Source organism: Pleurodeles waltl, chromosome 1_2 (assembly GCF_031143425.1).
Source record: "Pleurodeles waltl isolate 20211129_DDA chromosome 1_2, aPleWal1.hap1.20221129, whole genome shotgun sequence".
Classification (NCBI taxonomy): Eukaryota; Metazoa; Chordata; class Amphibia; order Caudata; family Salamandridae; genus Pleurodeles; species Pleurodeles waltl.
In genome coordinates, this window is record NC_090437.1 from 1,335,718,322 (window position 1) to 1,335,737,173 (window position 18,852).

At 44.1% G+C, this 18,852-nt stretch overlaps 1 protein-coding gene across 2 annotated transcripts in view; it reads left to right on the forward strand.

Annotated features, from left to right (window-relative positions):
- LOC138251898 (long-chain-fatty-acid--CoA ligase ACSBG2-like) overlaps positions 1–18,852 on the forward strand; it is a 239,873-nt gene that overhangs the window by 136,920 nt on the left and 84,101 nt on the right. For both annotated transcript variants that reach the window (XM_069205688.1, XM_069205689.1), the window contains exons 8-10: positions 27–214; positions 5,890–6,093; positions 13,728–13,945. In XM_069205688.1, the coding sequence (XP_069061789.1) occupies positions 27–214; positions 5,890–6,093; positions 13,728–13,945 (610 nt within the window). The remainder of the gene's footprint in view (positions 1–26; positions 215–5,889; positions 6,094–13,727; positions 13,946–18,852) is intronic.

Below are 18,852 nucleotides of genomic sequence, written 5' to 3' on the forward strand. Positions count from 1 at the left end.
CCAGACTCTCTCTGTCCTCTCTCCAGTCACAGGACTCCCTGGTTAACACTCTGAAGGAGGTGCGACCCACCGTGTTTCTTGGGGTGCCACGAATTTGGGAAAAGATTCAAGGGGCGCTAGTTGACATGGAATCCAAGCCATCTTCCATGGAGAGGTCCATCAGCAGCTCGGTCCGGGATCCTATCATGGCAACCAAACTAAACCACATGAATGGGTATGTAACCTGAGGCACAGAGACTTGTCAATTCCTCTGTCATGTGGGTCTGCGTGGAGGAGATACATAGAATTATGAGCAACTTTGGTAATAGGCAGGCTTACAGAGGAGCTTGCAAGTCAGAGCACATGGGTGACAAAGTCAACAGAACTTGTAAACCAAAAAGAGACCGACCAGTGTTCCCCACAGTTTTCATTTCACTATTACAATATAAAGTTTCAAGACACTTTTCTAATAACATTATATGACCTTTCTAATGTCACAGCCACCAGTAAAGGGGGATTTCCTCCTCTTTAAAAGCAGCTTCTGTAATATGTTTTTGACCAGATGAGACACACCGCGATGGTTCTACGCGCAGCACCAGCTAATATACAAACTGTTATAAATTGGATTTCTGGTTGGCTGAGGTATGCGCCCTGATCAAGCAGGAACCACAGTCCTAGTCAGGGTGTCAGGCAGAACCCAAATTAACCTGTGCTCACCATCTGGTAGCTTGGCGAAGAGCTGTCAGGCTTACGCAATGTGTAAACTATTTGTGCAACACTTCAAACAGCAAAACAGTGAAAACACCACACAAAAATACACCTGCTTAGAAAAATTTAACTTAATTTTGTAAATAAAACAAGACCAAAACGGCAGAATTAAAAAAAGTTGAGCCTGAGATATGCAGTTTTAAAGATTTAGGTGAAAAATAGCGCACATAGCACAAAGCGGGAATTGTAGTTATCTGGTTGTCCCAGATCAGGAAAAAAGTCACAAGTTCAGACCAACTGCGATGGAGCATGAGCCAGCTACAGGGACCTTCTTGGGCCTGCAGAACTCAGTAAACCAGGTGTGCGTTCTGTGCGGTGTTGCTTCAGTCCCGTGGGCCTGTGCATTGAGACTTTGTTGGGCTTGGTGTCGCTCTGCATCTGTTCGATGGGCTGGCAGCTGCACAGCAAGGCTTTGCAGGATTTCACACCACCTGGTGTGGATTCCGATGAGGCCGGCAGATGTGTGCCGAGGCTCTGCGGGACTTGGCATCGCTTTGCACCTTGAGACCCTCATAGGTGATTTGCTGCACTTTATAAATCCTGATTGATTGATTGATTCACATCGGTTCTGTTGAAGTAAGGCTGTGGCCAGCTCCTCTCTCCCATGATGGCCCAGCAAGTCACACCTAACTCCCATTGTGTGTGGCTGTCTAAGGGGAATACACAAAGTCCACCTGTCACCCACCCCAGACATGTGATCACAGACAGGCAGCAGGCACCACATGGCTAAAGCAGTGTTTCCCAATCTGTGTGTGCGGCACCCCAGTGAATCGTCAAAACTAGCCAGGGGCGCTGCGCGCCAAGCACACAGCTTGGGAACCAGAAAGGTTTACCACCTATTTTGTTTTCTTTGGGCACTCGAGGCAAGATAAATATGCAAAATCCTTAGCTTACAGCATTGTGGTAATGTATTAGTGGGCTGGGAGACTTAATTCCTCTTAAGTTGTTTGTATCTGAAAGCAGACTTTCCTTTGCAAAACTTTAATTCTGAACTTTATCGAAACTGCACCAGTGATTTCTTATAAATCTGATTTATATTGTGAAACAGCTTGGGTCAGGTATATGTTTGTTTGGTATGGCTTGAAAATGCCGAGCTGCACGGAAGAAAACCTGACCAAGACGGGTTCCTTTGTTTTGCATGGAGGAAGCTGTTTATTTTGCAAATGGCCCTCGGCTCCTGGGCACTTGGCACTGTCTAGTCTGCATCCCTTTCATGGTGCAGCTGCCCAGGTCAAATGTCCTGTCTCACACACTGTCACTAATGCAAGCCTTTCAATGTGAACTCTGCAAGCTTTCAAATGTAGGCGCAGGCACACGTGTCTTTGTACAATTAGTGGTTTACCACACAAGACGATGTGAGGTTGTGAAGTGTGAGGCTGTTACCTTGAAGGAGATCAGATTTGTCCATAACTCACTCATTATATATATGTGTATATACATATGTATATATATATATTAAACACATAGCTGGAGGCAAGGAGCTTTAACCTATAGGCACGTCTTTTTGACTGGTGTAGAGTGAGCTTTTGGTTGTCAGCTGGCAGACACGGGGTTTGAAGAGTGGTCGAGCACTGTTTTCAAGGAAATGGTCTAACCTCACCGAGGCGCTGTGCACAGTGGAATGTGCACATTTGCCTTTTTAGTCCAAGAACCCTAACGCACAGCTCAACTTACTGCAAGTACGTTTGTACACCAAGGTATATAGTTCACCACACACACATCTTTGTGCTGATGTCTATCCAGCCTATTTATGTGTGTACAACAAGGGGCACAGTTTGTTTTAGTATGAGTTTATCTTCATTCCTCAATGAAGAGGTTACTTGCATTCACTCCATTTTCTTCGGGGGGATTATTAGGAGTTAGGTGTGAACATTGTTGGCGAAAGGAAGTGTCCTGGGGTCCTAAGGGGTACATCGCAGGGAACGGTCACTGCTACAGTCTTCTCATTCCCAGGCTACTGCTGAGGAAAGATCCTACTGCTTGAAAGTGTCCTCTGCTCCAGGCATTCTACACCACAAACAATGTCTGCTCTTCAATCACAACTGGACGTTCAGCACCGATCTGGAGCTCAGCCTGCAAGGGGCTGTCATCTGCCAAGATAAACAACCAGTAACTAGTCCAACCCTGAGTCAGCAGCATGAACCGGAACCAATTCAGGCCCCAACTTTCATATAAGATCAATTTAGTTAGATTCACCCTGGACACGAACCTCTATCTCAAGGACCACACTGTCCAGGATACAAGGACAGCCTGGTACCATCAGACTGGAGGCAATAATGTGCAAATAGAAACAATGTAGACAGCAGACACAGACCTTCTCTATCAATGCACTCGGGATCTAAAACAAACATTCCCATGTCTATCAGGGGCTCACAAACCCTGCTCAGGAACAAGCTAAAGTCACATCTCTTTAAAGAGTACTACATTACAACATTACAATGCAGTAACGGTTCACTGCTCCAAGAACCATGTGTCCCTCCAATCAGTTGTTGACACTGCATTGGGCTCTGCAGTGCATAGAATAAGATTACATCTATTATTATAATACCTTCATTGGCTTCATCCCAATTATTTTCAGGGAGAAAAATGAAAGTACTCCTGAGGCTGGACTTAAATCCCCTACTTGCCCAAAAAAAAAAGTAACATATTGGGGAGTCGCGGCCAATGGCTAACAGGGCAAGGGAGCCGTGGGTTGAAAAGGTTTGGGACCCTCTGGGCTAAAGTAAGGCAATGGCAACTTCTAAAAGTGGCATTTTCCAAATTGCACTGACTTCACCATAAATTCTGATTTTATAATGTAATTCCGAAGCCATCAAACTAGGAGAGATCCTCTCTTCCCATCTGGAAATTACATTTATATAATGTAATAAGGCAGCTCCAATGTTACCCCATGGGAGAGACAGGCCTTACAGTAGTGAAAAAGATTTTGGGTGCTTTTCAGTACCAGGACATGTACATGTCCTGGCTTTCAAATACTTTGCAGCCTGCCCTCTGGGTTGTTCAGGGCCTACCTTAGGGGTGCCTTATAGGAATAAAAAGGGAAGGTTTGGGCTGGGCAAAATAGTTATTTTGCAGCTCGACATGGCAGTGTAAAACTGCACATATCGGCACTGGAGTGGCCGACCTAAGCCATGGTTAAAGGGCTACTTAAGTAGGTGGCACTCTCAGTGCTGAAGGCCCAGTAGTATTTAATTTACAGCCCTGGGCATATTAATGCACTTTACTTGGGACTTATAAGTAAATTAAACATTCCAAATTGGTGTTATCATGTTAAGAGGAGAGTACACAAGTACATTAGCACTGGTTAGTGGTGGTAAAATGCACAGTCCTAACGCCAGCAAAAACGAGGTCAGAAAAGTGGAGGAGTAGGCAAAAAGTTGGGGATGAACCACTCCACAGCTGTCAGGTCTAACACAAACTTTCTCTGGAAATGCCCTGCTGTTGCTTGGAGCTAGTTCTTCTCTTGTTCTAAAATTAGGAATAATATATTTCAGGCCTTCAACCTTTAGTGAGGCTTCTGTGCAGGAGTCACGTTAGCTTCTTATTAAGAGCAATAGCATATAGACATATGTGAACATCACTGCTCAGCTGCACAGGGTGGTCAGTGCTGAACTTAAATGGAGGAGTGCCCTACGCACATATGGTCTTCCCTACTGATGACATTGGCATGTCATTGCTATCATAGGTGCTGGTGAGTCTCTTGAGATCTTACGAGATGTGGGGCTCGAGGTTACTCTGCCAGCCAAGGACATGCCTAGGAAGCCTTCCTCTGTGAAGCAGTGCCATTTCTACCCATTGCCAAGTGAATCCAATCAGACTGTCTACTTCCCACCTTGATAGCCATTGCCCACATCAACTGCCCAGGAGCAGGAAAAACTCTTGACCCTCATGACATTATTTCTCTTTAAAAGGGCCAGTGTCTTTGTGCCTTTACATTGTTCATCTGAAATTGTTTAAACCATATCAAGGTATCATAAGGGCCACAAGTCAGGACTGTATGTTGTTCATAAAGGCCCAAGAGAGTTCCTCAATTATTGTTGCTGTATTCCTTCAACAAGCTGGAATTCTAGACTTCAAGGTCTAGTTTAGGATGTTTGGTCTTAGGTGTCGATAGTTGACGGCCGCATCGCGCCATGCTCTACACTTCATGAAAAAAGAGAAAATACATTATCAGCACAGCATTCGACATTTTATTTCTTTATGGTTCCAATGACCCTACAATTTGGTGATGACTAGCAGGAAATCTACCAGAAGCACAGGAACATTTCCATCTTGGTGATGTCAGGCTGCTAGGAGTGTGTGGGAAGAGCTGCCACCAAACTGAGTGTTCAAGAGAGCTGACCCTGGAAGCAGCTAAGAGGAGAATGGACCAGAGAGCTGACAAAAAGACGCATGAGTGAGGTTGCCACCAGTGTGGGTGCTGTATCCACTGAGTACTGACATACTGCAGTCCGGCATATTGAAGTAACAATACTAGGAAAGACATTCTAATACCAGATAACAAGAAAATGAACTTCAGCGAACACATTCACTGAAAAACCCAGATATAAATACTGAGTTATGGTTCTAGCTCAAACCTCACCTACGCACACAAAGCCCTCCACAACACCGGACCTGCCTACCTTAACCGGTGACTTAACTTCCACATACCCCACAGGACCCTACGCTCAGCCCAGCTCTCTCTCGATCCTTCCCCGACCTCACCACCACCACCTGGAACACCCTAACCATCCACATCAGACAAACCACCTTCCATCCCAGCTTCACAAAGGAACTGAAGACATTGCTTTTTTAATCCACCTCCGGGACACGCTACACCCCGCCCCAGCGCCTTGAGACCCTAACGGGTGAGTAGCTGCGCTTTATAAACCCTGATTGATTGATTGAACCTAAGATAGTTTTAGGTTTTGAGTCAACACTGCTTATAAAAAGAGCAGGCAGCAGCTCCAGAATGAAAGAAAACTGGTTTACACTGGTCACACATGGTCATGGGGTCACCTCACTGCGCAGCCATCCATCCTTGATGCCTAGGATAATATGTACTTGCTAACGCTTGGGTCTTCTGGGACAGCATTGGATAATGTCCAACCTACTGGTAAATGCTCATGTCTACTTCTAACCAGCCTGTGCTTTCTATTACAGTAATGACTCTGCTTCCCTTGGTCTCCCTATGGCTGAGGTGGGCCTCGATCGATGTGTCCTGCGTTACGCTGGATCTGCTCCCATTGCCAAGGAAACCCTGGAGTACTTCCTGCGACTGGGCCTTCCTATCATGGAGCTCTATGGCATGAGTGAAGTCTTTGGGTGCATTACGATGTCGGTGACAAGCGAATGCCGCATGACAAGGTCAGTACTAACCTGTGATCAATGAGGGAGTAGCCAGAAAATTTAAATAACCCCCACCCCCACTTTGAACCAAACCTCTAATGATAGTGACCCTGACCCTTCACCCTTACATCACTCATCTGTTCATCCTCCCTGTCAGCCTTTCACCCACCAACCATTCTTTCACCTTTCCCTTCTTCCTTCATCCTTCCATTATTCCAACCAGCAACCAACCATGCCTCCAATAATCTGCTAACTTTTTCATTAATCCTTTTATCATTCATCCTCCTTTTCACCTTTCAGTGTTCCATATTTCTATTCATGCAAACAATACCAACTGACTTCACACGTAGATCTGTCATCCCTTGGCATTTCCATCCATTCATTCCTTCATTCTTCTGTCCATCTTTCCGACCTCGTAGCCATCCCTCCATCAATCTTTGCACCAACTAACCCTTCCATCCTTCTATGCAGCCGTTCATCCCTTCCACCACCCATCATTGCAGTTATTCTTGTTTTTTTTTTTCACCCATCATCTCCTTCAGTTTACTCTTCCCTGCTCCTTAGCATGTCCATTACTTTGAGCTTCTTCCGCCCTGCCTTGCCCAGCTTCTATCATAATTCTTCCTTCTCTCGCTTTATTTCTCCTTACTTCTCTTTCTCTCTGAAACACAGTTTCCTGCTCTCTTTGTACCTGTTTCTTTGTTTTCATGATTTATTTTCCTCTCTCCTTCACCAAACTTGACTCACATAGCACGCTCGACCCCGCCCCCGTTTCTTGCCCTACTTTCTTATTCCCTTATAACATGTGTGAGGTTCTGTTTGCAATCCTGGGATCAGTTCTGTCTGCAGCTTTCGTCATCATCTGGGTGATTTGTTTGGCAGCCGCCAGCACGTGAGGGTTGCGCTGGTTGTGATTCACACCTGCAAACATTCTCTAACTAAACAGTCGAAGCTAATTTCCGCACGGTACTCTATGCCCTTGTTGTGTTCCCTGAATTATTGGGGTCACGTTCAGTAGGTCGCCCAAGCCCCCAAAGCAAACTGAAACCTTTTCAAGGAAAAAGGAAAGCTGGTAGATGCCCCCCCACTCCCACATATACATATATAGATAGATATCCTGGAAGTCAGACAAAACTAAGGGAGATTTCCGAGCTGCTGATGACTGCTGACACCTCCCTGGCCCCCAAATTAATTGTACATATACAATAATCAGTCCTTTACAAGAAATACATCATCACCTGAGATTCTTCCACAAATCATGTACAACCCTAACCTTATCTCATATGCTGACGACACCCAGCTGATCCTCTCCCTCACCAAGGACTCCGCCAAGACCAATCTCCACGAAGGAATGAAGGCCATCACCAAATGGATGAAGAGCAGCTGCTTCAAACTCAATTCCGACAAGACGGAAGCCCTCATCTTCGGCTCCACCCCCTCCACATGGGATGATTCCTGGTGGCCTGCCACTCTCGGAGCCGCTCCACCTCCCACCGACCACGCACACAACCTAGGATTCATCCTGGACCCCCTCATTATCCATGACCCAGCAAGTCAACGCCATCTCCTCCTGCTTCAATACCCTCTGCATGCTCTGAAAGATCTACAAATGGATACCCGCCACCAAAATGTGGAACACTCTTGCCACCCACCTGTGCCAGACCAAAGACCTCCTTATATTCAGGAAACTTCTCAAGACCTGGCTGTTCGAGCAGTATCAGCACTTCCCCCCCTCTCCTTGTATCCCCCCTCCTCAGTGCCTTAAGACCCTCACGGGTGAGTAGTGCTCTTTACAAATTCCTGATTGATTGATTGATGTAAGAACCATAATGATAATTAACTCAGGAGGTAATGTTGTTGTTCGAGTCCTTGTTAAACATACTCCAATCATGTGTTAACCTACATGTCGTCACAATTAGTTTCAGCTCTACCTATATACATGCTGATGGCGGTTCTATTTCTACAGTTATATGCAGTCAGTTATAGTCCCTGATCTCCTTTATACCAATGAGCCTGAAGTCCAAGACCTGCCTGTAGGCATCCTTCCTGCATCCGGTCCACCAACATCCCTCCCCCCACCACACAGCGTTTAATAGCTGGTGGTGGTGGTCTATGGTGCACGGAGGGGCTGCTTCTGCTTGGCCCCTGTGCTTGTGACACAGGACACTTCTTCAGGATCACACTATACCTACCACTTGTTGTATCAGAGAAACTACACAAGGTAATTTTCACTTGTAGAGCAGATCTCTAGCTACTGTGTTGCTGCAGAGAATGGACACCCTCAGAGAAATATGTGGAAAACAAACCAATTCAACTATGTACATCTGACTGATCTGTCAACTTCTATTAGCAAGAAGGTCTTTTAGCTCGTCTCACTCACTCATCATCTTAGTACACAAAACTGTATTATGTTAACAAACAGCAAAGCCAGTGTTCTATGTAACATTATCAAAACATAAAAAAGTTATGCCATGCATCACCCTGAGCTTGCCAGCTAAACATGTGCTAGCTATGTACTATCACAGTGGAATCCACAAGACTATCCATCTAGAAAGAGACCATTTTGGTGTGACAACAGGGAAGAGGGTTTACGTAAAGCTAACAACAGTTTATCAAGGGAGTTCATTTTGTCACAATAGAACTCTTCACATCGAGGGCATGTATCGACCTCTCTTCTAGAGTGGAGCACCTACTGAGATGACTGGCACAGAAATAAACCGATTGATATGAAATCTGAAACTATCAGAATTAGGATCTGATGCTGTCAGAACGCGTTTGAGGGAGCAGAGACACACATTCTATAGGGGTTACTTGACCCACTTGTGGTAGTTGGGGTCCCTTACTACTGCTGCACTGAGCCTCTCTGTTGTAAATGGCCCTTTTTGCAGGGTCATCTCTAAACTTTTTGACTCCTTCCATATATTTCTTCTGACCAGTTGTTGTTGACTTTAGGACTGTGGGCACTTTACCACTGCTAACCAGTGCTAAAGTGCATATGCTCTCTGTGTAAATTGTATTGTTGATTGGTTTATCCATGATTGGCATAATTGATTTACTGGAAAGTCCCTAGTAAAGTGCACTAGAGGTGCTGTGGGCCTGTAAATCAAATGCTACTAGTGGGCCTGCAGCACTGGTTGTGCCACCCACATGAGTAGTCCTGTAAACATGGCTCAGACCTGCCATTGCAGTGTCTGTGTGTGCAGTTTTAAACTGCCAATTCGCCTTGGCAAGTGTACCCACTTGCCATGCCTAAGCTTTCCCTTTTATACATGTATGGCAGCACTACGGTAGGCCTTAGGTAACCCTATGGGCAGGGTGCAGTGTATGTTAAAGGTGGGACATGTACTGATGTGTTTTACATGTCCTAACTGTGAAATACTGTTAAATTCAGTCTTCACTATGGTGATGCTTATCTGTCTCATAGGGTAACATGCGGGCCGCCTTGAATATTAATAAAGCGGAAAATTCCCTTTGAGAGCAGATAGAAATGTGGAGTTTGGTGTCTCTGAACTCACAATTTAAAAATACATCTGTTTGTGAAGTTGGTTTTTGAATTGTAAGTTTGAAAATGCCACTTTTCGAAAGTAGGCATTTTCTTAGTTTGAAAATGCCACTTTTAGAAAGTAGGCATTTTCTTGATTAAACCATTCTGTGACTCTGCCTGCTTGCGGATTCCCTGTCTGGGTCAGTTTGACAGTTGGGCTGTTTGTGAATTACCTCTAGACAGTGAGGCAAAGGGTGCTTGGGTGTAGCCTGCGTATCCTGATGAGACATCTGTGCTAGAGTGGAGGGAGGAGTGGTCACTTACACCTGAATGGGCTGTGGCGGTCCTCTCACAATGCAGTCTCCAACCCCCTGGTGTGTCTGGGCCCTGGCCTGGGCAGGATCTTGCACACAGGAGAGACTTTCCTTTGGAGTTTGCCAACTTTGAAAGGGGTATAAGTAGTGGACCCAACACACCAGACTTTAGATTTCTTCAAGATCACTTCTGGAACCAAGAGGAATCTTTGCCAAGGAGAAGTGCTGAAGAGCTGTGACTGCGCTTTGTTGAGCTATCCTGCAGTTGCTGCTTCTGCCTGTGCAAGGGGACAAAGACTGGATATTGTGCTATATTCCTGCTTGAAGAAGAATCTCCAAAGGCTTGAACTGAGCTTGCCTCCTGTTTTGAAGTCTCAGGGCCATCAAAGGCTTCCTCTGCTAACATCTGGTCTCTCTGCTGAGACTCTGGTACTGCCAAGTGGTGCCCTATCCAGTCCCTGGGCCTTTGAAAGGTGAAGTTGGCAGACAAGAGCTGAAAATCCACACACAGAAGGCCATGCGGGGAAATTTACAATGCACCAGGTGCAACGCGGCTGATAAACGACACGTTTCTGGCTTTGCGGCTAAAATCAATGGTCCACCTGACTCGAGGCTAGTAGGAGAAATGACACACAACACCCGCTTGCAGCTGCTGATAACTACGTAAACCTCAAGCAGCGTGGTTTTCTAACACTGTGTAACAGGATTTTCCACGAATCGGCCCTGGACATCAAAGTCAACCCGACTCTGCGCAGATCCAAGGTGCCCAGTCGGGAAATCGACGCATTGCTCTCTTGCGAGGTAGAAAAAAATGACGCATCACGACCCGACCAGCGAAGAAATGACACACGGCCTCCCTTGTGAGGAAGAAATCAACGCATCACTGGCTTTTCTGACACACGCTCGCCTGTGCCGCTTTACTTTTTACGCAAACCAGTTACTTTGTGCAAAATCATCGTTTCCATTGTTTTCTGTGGAGTAAGACTCTTATTCTTTTGAAAATTCGTATTTTAACTTGTGTATGTTGGATTTGTTGTCGTTTTAGTCTTGTTTGATTTAGATAAATATTGCCTATTTTTGTAAACTGGTGTGGTGTCCATTTTGTAGTGTTTTCACTGTATTACTGTGTGTGTTGGTACAAATACTTTACACATTGCTTCTGAAGGTAGTCCTGCCTGCTCGTACCAAACTACCAAGAGGGTGAGCGTGGGTTATCTGAGTGTGATTCTCCTTTACCATGACTAGAGCGAGGGTCCTTGCTTGGGCAAGGGGTAACCTGACTGCCAACCAAAGACCCCATTTCTAACACCCGCCTTCTAGGTTGCTGCAAACTGGACAAAGTACACACCTACTGCACCTGACTCTTGGGGTACCAATAGCAAGTAGACTAAGGCACTGCTGGGAGATAGGCTGGGTGAACAGACTCAGAACTCAACTATCTCACAATAAAGACTGAGTCAAAGCAGGCCAGTCTTTTATTTTTAGAAAATAATTTTTAAATACATAAATATGAATCATAAAGAAGTGGTGGCAATAGTGGGATAAAATCAACAGAGTTCACTAGACAGTAAAGCAGAAAGTTGAATTAAGTGCAAATGCAGGCTGACTGTGACTAAAGTGGAGCAGCTTTCCTTCAGTCTGTGACCCTTAGGTCAGTCCATAAGTTGGCTGTGCAGTTCTGGTGTGCAGGTTTCAGGTATGTAATCAAAGACCCACATAGCAGTTCTGCTTAGCCAGTTCTCAGTCAGTTTTTTCCAGGCATTTGTGGTACTTGATGGCTGGTGTGCACTTAGATTGTCCAAGCAACGATGTGCAGTTGCTCTTCTGTATGCTGCCAACAGCTGTGCTCGCAGTTATTGGGGTTGTCCCTTTGCCCACGACTCCTTCTCCATGTGTAGGCCGGTGATGGCTACAGTGAGATGGTGAAAGACAAACGTCTCCCACATTTCTGAAGAATTAGGACTAGATTTGATAGGGTCTAGCGCCATTCCAACACCAAATTAGTGTCATTTTTTTTACGTTAATGTGGCATTGGAAGGCCAAAAACGCTGCACCATATTTACAAAGTGGTGCAATGCTTGGACTGAGCCACTTTGTAATCCCTTGCGCCACATGATGCCTGCGTGAGGCATAATGTATCCCACAGGGAGCATACCAGAGCTGAGGGGGGCAAAAAAAAAGGCGCAACGAAAGCGGAGACATTTCTTTGCGTCATTTTTATCGGCATTGTTAACGCCTGCTAAGAGCAGGTGTTTAAGGGAGATTCCCATTGTTTTCAATAGGACTCTGGGTGCTTTGCAGGATAGTGTCAACATTTTTTAGACTAATACTGCAAAGCGCCAGACTAGCATGAAAAATAATGACGCTAGTACCCCTGATTACCACCATGGTGCACCATATTTTAAATAAGGCTCACACATGGTGGCGTTAGGGGGGTGGTAAGGGGTGCAAGAAAAGTGGCACTGCACTAGGTGCTGCACCACGTTTCAGAAATCTTCCCCTTAGTTCTCCCAATGCTGAGATGTAGTCACAGGGCATGGTGAAGGCAGAGATCCACAGGCCCTCCAACTTCCTCTGTGGCAGGTGAGGGAACAAACACTCAGGTGACTATTCATTGACATTTGTAACTTAGGTTCCACAGATATGTCAGGAGTCCCTTGGTTGGCTGCATGTTCCATTCCTTAGGTAAATAGTTCCCTCGTTATTGTTCCTCCCCCAGACTCAGGGCATGAGCTTCTACTCCTCAGGCAGGCATCTCCTGTTGTACAATGCTCTATCCTTCTTCCTCTTCAGCAGACAGGCAGGCTCATAGGTCTCAAACAGACCCACATTTTCCCCAGCAAGGCATGCAGTATGTTCTCTTGCCTCTAGGAAATTTGCTATCAGTGATACCTGCGGTGGATCACAGGAGCTCTTCTAGCACTCTGCGGAGTATCTCCCAACCCTGGTCAGCTAAGCAGCTTGTAGGAAGGTTTAGGTACTGCTTTCATGTGGAGTTACCGATGGGGAAAGTGGATACACCATTCAGGCACCAGTCTGGGGTGGTTCCTTTCACCTTTCTGGACTGAAGACAATTCCTTGTGTCAGGTGATGGCTTTCACAGCAGGCAGTGATAATAGTGGTTCCACCTAGCTGAACTACCAATAACAACAGCGAAATGACTGTGAAGCTCTGCACCTGGCTGACCTCAGCCTTCCTGCATCGGCCACTCAAGGGAAGCAAAAGACTTACAGACCACTATCAAGGCTTTCTGGTATGAGAGCCATCACCTTTGCAAAAAGGTTGTGACTGAGGAGCAGTCAAAAGACATATGAAACAGAACCACCTTAATCTGGTTATGAAACCTTAGGATTAAATCCCTTTATTGGTTTTAAGTGGTACAGAAGCTCACCTGCACCCCAGTCTGGTGAGGGAGCAAACCCTTATCATCATGGTATCAACTCACAACTCTAGACCCATAGTGACGAATCAATAGTAGAACAAAGGGGTCAGGAATTTGGAGATGGCAGTCCTAAACATTGAATCAGTAGAGTCTAAGACACATGACCAACATCCAAGTGTTGGTTGGTAACAATGGAATAACATGCTAGATGGAGGCACATTTTATATGATGACGCCCAGGCATCTAACATAAGTGAGGAGTACAGGAGCAAAATAAGCATGCAGGAGATGGCAAGCATGTGGTGAGTGATGGAGAAAAAGACAACAACGCTCTGTGTCAAAGAACAATTAACTGAGTTGACAAGATCAGATTACTGAATGGGAAATAATGTAATTGACCAAAAAGATACGGTTAGCTAACTATATTTGGCTCTCACATATCCCAATCATATCTCTGTATTATGTGCTCACAGCTGTGGTAAAACAGTCCCAGGATGCATGACACAGATACATACACCAGACGAGGATGGCAGTGGTGAGATCTCTATCAAGGGAAGACATGTTTTTATGGGCTACTTGAACAAGGCGGAAGCAACGAAGGAGGTTTTCGATGAGGAGGGATGGCTACACACTGGTGACATTGGCAGGTTTGACCAGGATGGCTTTCTCTACATCACTGGGAGAATCAAAGGTGAGTGCTGAATGCTTCAATTATTGGTGCATAGCAATGAGTAGAAACCAAGAGAAGAGCTAATTAATGCATACTTGCTACCCTAACCTGCACGAAGGTGTAGAACATTGACTCAGACTATAGCATGACCATACATTGTTTTACTGGGTCTCCCGGTTCCACAAGAGTGCATGCCCATAGCTTTTGCTGGACTCTATGTAAGGGATCTTGCTCAAAGTCTGGATCAAAATTGCGGGTGAATTCTCTACCACTTTGCCAGTTGGAGAGCTGTCAATAGTTTGCTTGCATTATGTTATGTGTATTTGTAAAGTGCACTATCATTCACAAGAGTATCCTGGCCCTGAGCAGGTGTGCGTGTCTAGCACTGCTTATAGTAGGTTGGTTAATTGAATAGCCAGGTTTTCAGCTTCTTGTGGAATTCAAGAAGAGAGGAGGAGGCTCCGATGTGGAGTGGGAGGCTGGTCCATGCTTGAGGAGCAATGTAAGAGAATACCTGTCCTCCAGATCTGGTTCTGTTGATGCATAGGATGTGTGCGAGTAGGAGTCCTGCGGAGCGGAGGTGTCGGGGTGGTTTGTTGGATGAGACGTGACTTTTCAGGTCAGTGGGGCTTAAGATGTGGAGTGCCTCAAAAATAGGATGTCAGATGTTTGAAATGAGCGTTTTTGTGTTTTGGAGCCAGTGGAGCTCCCTGAGGTGTAGTGTGATGAGTTCTGTGGGGGAGATTGAGGATTAATCTGGCTGCAAAGTTCTGGATGGTTTGTTGTCTTCTACTGAGCTTCTTGGTTATCCCAGTGTAAAGGGTCTTTCAGTGGTCCAACTTGCTGGTGACTAGGACGTTAGTGATGGATTTCTAGTATTGCATAGAAGTCATTTGAATATCTTCCTCAGTATCTTCAGGGTTTGGAAGCAAGATGCAGTGAAAGCGTTGACTTGTGTGGTCATGTCCAGTTTGGTGTTGATGAATATTCTGAGGTTTCTGGTGTGTGCGCTGAGTATGGGTCTGAGTTTGGCTGGCCAGCAGTTGGAGTCCGATGGTGAGGTGTTAAGCTTGAGAAAGATGCCTTTCATCCAGTTAATGGCTCAACTCATGCAGGTGGTGAACTCATTTCTTTTGTTGGGGGGCTTGTTCATGTTCATGTGATGTGCATGGATGATAATGGCCAAAGGGATCATGTATGTGTTGAAAAGGGTCGGACTGAGCGATGAACCTTGAGGCACTCCGCAGATGAGTTTGCAGACTTATAAGGAGTGAGGTGGCAGGTTGTAAGCTTGTGTTCTACTCTTTAAGAAGAATAGAATAAATCATTAACTAAATAGCATCTAAATAATCCCACGAAGCTAACAAATACAGATTCCAACTTGAAAGTAAGGAGGCAGATTTACACAGATCGTATTTAGGATTAATGTGAACTGTCTCCGCAATAGAATTAGTGAACCAAAAAGCCAACTATTTGATTTTGGAAAAGGCCTAAATAAAGCATGACGATTAAAAAGATTGCATGGTGCAAAATGTATTTAAAAGAAGTATCTCACTTTTATCAGAGTTAATTTTATATCCAGAGACAGATGAAATTATGGGGGATTCAGTGAATAAAGCCGGTAATGAGATATCAACATTAGACACAAAAATGTCAAGAGCGTAAGCTGCTAACTTCGAATGATGACTCCCATATTGAAAACCAAATTAGTGAATTGTCCTGGACTCGAGAAAGGAGAGGCTTCAGAGCAAACAAAAAAAGAGAGGAGAAAGAGGACAACCTTGATGGATGCCTTATGGAGAAATAGAGAGATGCCATTCCATTCACTACCACGGAAGCTCTAGGAGACACATATGTTAAGGATGTAAGGGAAATAAATTTAGAACCAAAGCCATGCCAATCACACCAAAAGCAAAAATTCCAACCCAGTCTATTAAAGGCCTTCTCAGAATCAATAGTGATTGCCGCCAAAGATTAAGACAAAAGGGGTACTTTAGATAAAACAAAACAAAAAAGTATGTATTATCTAAGGCAAGTCTGCCCTTAATAAACCCTGATTGCTCTTTGCCTAGTACTTTAGGCAGAAAGGAATCTAGCTGAAGGCTAATATTTTTACAAACAAATTGTAATCAACATAAACACGGAAATTGGGGTGATAGTTTTTACAATGAGCAGTATCTTTAAAATCTTTATGTATGAGACATATAGATGCTGCTTGAAAGGTGCCTGTGGCAGAATCAGACGAGGCAATACTGTAGTAAAGATCAGATTATTGAAGAAAAAAATCAACCAAAAAGTCATTGAGCCCGGAGACTTTCCCTTTTTAAGTGTGGAAATGGCATGAATAACATCATGTAAGAGATATCAGCTCCCATAGGAAAGAAATCTATGTCTCTATTGCTGGGATCATTAGCATCCTTCCAATAATTGACTATGTCAACTTGCTGAGGCACAACCTCTGGAGTATATAAATACCTATAAATTGTTCAAATTCAGCAAGGATTTCACCATCATTGAAAATAGGAGAATTCTGCAGATGTTCGTTCCTAGTTCATTGTTGCCAAACCTTCAGATAGTAGTAGCTTGCCAGCGTTATTACCACCACCATAGTATTGATCACTACTTTTAAGTAACATGGTGAAGGCAGCATTTGTAGGAATTTTACAGCTTTAACTACATCATGCAAGATTGCATTCGAGTTAGATAAAAACACTTGATGTTCCAATGTTTTGATAGGGGATAGCAACACATCATGTTCTTTGACAGCATGTTTCTATTGTCTATTGTGAAACCACAAGCAGCAGCTTTAAATGTGTCCCATAAAAATGGAATAGAGAAAGTAGGATTTTAATGAATCTCAAAATAGTCTACAGCAAATGAAGTCCGAAGGAAATGTAGAGTCTTTCAGTAATGAGTTCATACATCTCCCTCTACCCCTTGATCTTGTAGCAGGAACCATGTCTAAATCAGTAAGGACAAGGGTCTGATCTGTAAACAGAATGGATCCAATTTCACTAGACAACATTTGAGATAAGTCTTCACTTAAAAAAGATATGATCCAGTCTGGATAATAATACACTGTCTAGGGAGTAGAAAGTATAATCTTCGGAGTTGGGATTACAAACTCTCAAAAAGTTAATGAACGAACTCTGAGAAACAGCAGAGCAAACTGTTTATGGATTTTATGTGGTAGGAATCAAACAGAGGATTGATGATCTACAAAAGGGTCCACTATATGATTACAGTTACCTCCCAATAAAAAACACTCATCTGCACACTGAAGACACTTCCCTTTCACATTGGTCCAGGAGTTACAATCAATCTGACTGGGAGCACAAACATTAAATGTCGTCAAGGGGATTGTATTATTAAACATGTAACAATTATCCATCTACTCAATTCCTGAACTTCCTGGGATAAGATGGTAAAATCTAATTTCTTTTTACAGAGAATAATAACACCATTTGTCTTATTAAGGGCAGGGTAAAGAAGGGCTGTCCCTACCCAAATCCTTTTAAGCTTCTGAGCCTCAAGTAAAGAAAGATGAGATTCCTGGAGAGGAACTAAATCTGGATTAAGTTTACCTAGAAGAGAAAGGACTCCCTGTCTCTTTATGCAATTAGTAAAACCTTTTACATTCTATGAAATAACTCTGAACAATATTAACTTAAAAAGTTAGTGAATCACTTGGTCTTCACCATTAATCAACAAAAGCATCACAGTAGAGAGCAAGCAGGTGCAATACAAAAGGGGGAACACTAAATGAAAGGAAGAGGAAAAAGAAAAAAGAGGAGAAGAAAACAAAGGTGAGAAAAGGGAAATAAGATAAGGGTGAAGAAAACAGCACATGCCAAACAAGTGATGACTGAAAATAAGCACCTTACTGGAATGAGAAAAAAGGGGGATAGGGTGGTGACAACACCAAATGGAGGTGGCATGACGAGGGGGAAGCACATACTGAGTCAATATGTAGGATGCAATAAACATGGATGGATCTGGACTTCACTGTATTGAAGACATCTGCAACAGAAACAAAAGGAAAAGGTTACAAACACCAATCTGACACTCATGACTACAATACAAATAACCTAGAAAAACAACAAGATAACAAGAAGGTTGAGATGGTGGCGATGTGTCCATCGCTTCACTTGTATGGCTGTTAATACATCTTACGAGCTCCGTGGGGTCTTCATAGGTTGCATTCTTGTCTTTATTGGTAGTCTTAAAAATACATGGATGGAAAAACCCATAACGAGCACACAGAGCACAAAGTGATGGGTGGAGGTCTAGAAATTCTGGCAGCATCCTTAGCAAGGAACATCTTTCTTCCAGATCAAATTCATTGCTTCTTTGCGTTTGCAGCATTAAGCACTTTGAGGAGATCCGTAAGTTCCAGAAAGAGGAGAATAACACCTGTGGGCCTAGAAGGAGAAGTAGTTGGAGTCATGTATTTGCCTAAAGAATTGAGGTAGAAAGGAGGCAAACAAATGATGCAGGGCCTGCACCTCCAGTTCTTCAGGAAGGCCATTAAATTCATAGATTGTTCTTACTCTTCCTATCTTCGAAATATTCTGAGTTCCTCTTCAGGAATGCCACTTACTTTTGCAATCAATTTACTTTGTGCATGAATGTCACGAATTCTCTGCTCCACTTCAGAGACCTTCCTCTCAGTAACGGACCACTTGCCATTCAAGCTCTGTATATGTATTTGTGTTCTGAACAAAGGGATTCAATGCTCTTATCTCATCTAGTAAGATCTCAGAAGAAATAGGTAAGGGTGGTTTGTCTGACAAAGGTAGGCCATGCTTAAGTCTCTTAGTTGCAGAAGAGGCAGTATGTGATTTAAAGTATGAACTTGATGCAATAGGTTACAGAATAGCAGAGTGGAGTGGCTTAGTGGAAGCTAGAATAGTCACCAATGCAGTCAG